This window comes from Musca vetustissima, unplaced genomic scaffold, assembly GCF_032173495.1.
Source record: "Musca vetustissima isolate MV318-11 ecotype Yass unplaced genomic scaffold, APGP_CSIRO_Mvet_v1 utg11468, whole genome shotgun sequence".
Classification (NCBI taxonomy): domain Eukaryota; kingdom Metazoa; phylum Arthropoda; class Insecta; order Diptera; family Muscidae; genus Musca; species Musca vetustissima.
The window spans coordinates 47,769-48,187 of NW_026878103.1; the positions used below are offsets into that span (position 1 = coordinate 47,769).

Below are 419 nucleotides of genomic sequence, written 5' to 3' on the forward strand. Positions count from 1 at the left end.
AAATTTAAATTTAATCGCTCTCATCATCGTCATCCTCATCTTCAGATTCGGCGGCTTTTTTGCTCTTTTTCGCTGGTTTCTTAGCGGCTTTACCGCGTTTCTTGCCGCCACCATTCGCCGACATATCACCACCACCCGCCTCAAAATCTTTAACCGCTTCGCCGTAATTTTCTTTGGCCTGTAAGGCTTTGGCTTCCCATTCCTGGAAAACAAAAAATACAAATTAGAAAAGAACGATAAAAAATTACTCATTTTTAAAACTTACCGATTTGTCCTTCATGGCGCGCCATAATTCACCACCTTTTTTGGCAATTTCCGTAACTTTAATACCGGGATTATCTTTTTTGATTTGTTCACGGGCTGAGCTCAACCAGATCATATAGGCGGATAGAGGACGTTTTGGTTTATCACCCATTATT

At 40.8% G+C, this 419-nt stretch overlaps 1 protein-coding gene across 1 annotated transcript; it reads right to left on the reverse strand.

Annotated features, from left to right (window-relative positions):
- On the reverse strand, positions 1–419 carry LOC133322903 (high mobility group protein D-like). The gene is made up of 2 exons (XM_061531857.1): positions 266–419; positions 1–202 (listed from the first exon to the last, which is right to left on the reverse strand). The coding sequence occupies exons 1-2, from the start codon at positions 413–415 to the stop codon at positions 11–13; spliced, it is 342 nt and encodes a 113-aa protein (XP_061387841.1). The 5' UTR covers positions 416–419; the 3' UTR covers positions 1–10.

Bases quoted from the DNA above. Each gene is read 5' to 3' on its own strand.
- LOC133322903 (XM_061531857.1), bottom strand. From the start codon at position 415: ATGGGTGATAAACCAAAACGTCCTCTATCCGCCTATATGATCTGGTTG. The intron at 203-265 runs GTAAGTTTTAAA...TTTGTTTTCCAG, and splicing joins GCGCCATGAAGGACAAATCG to GAATGGGAAGCCAAAGCCTT.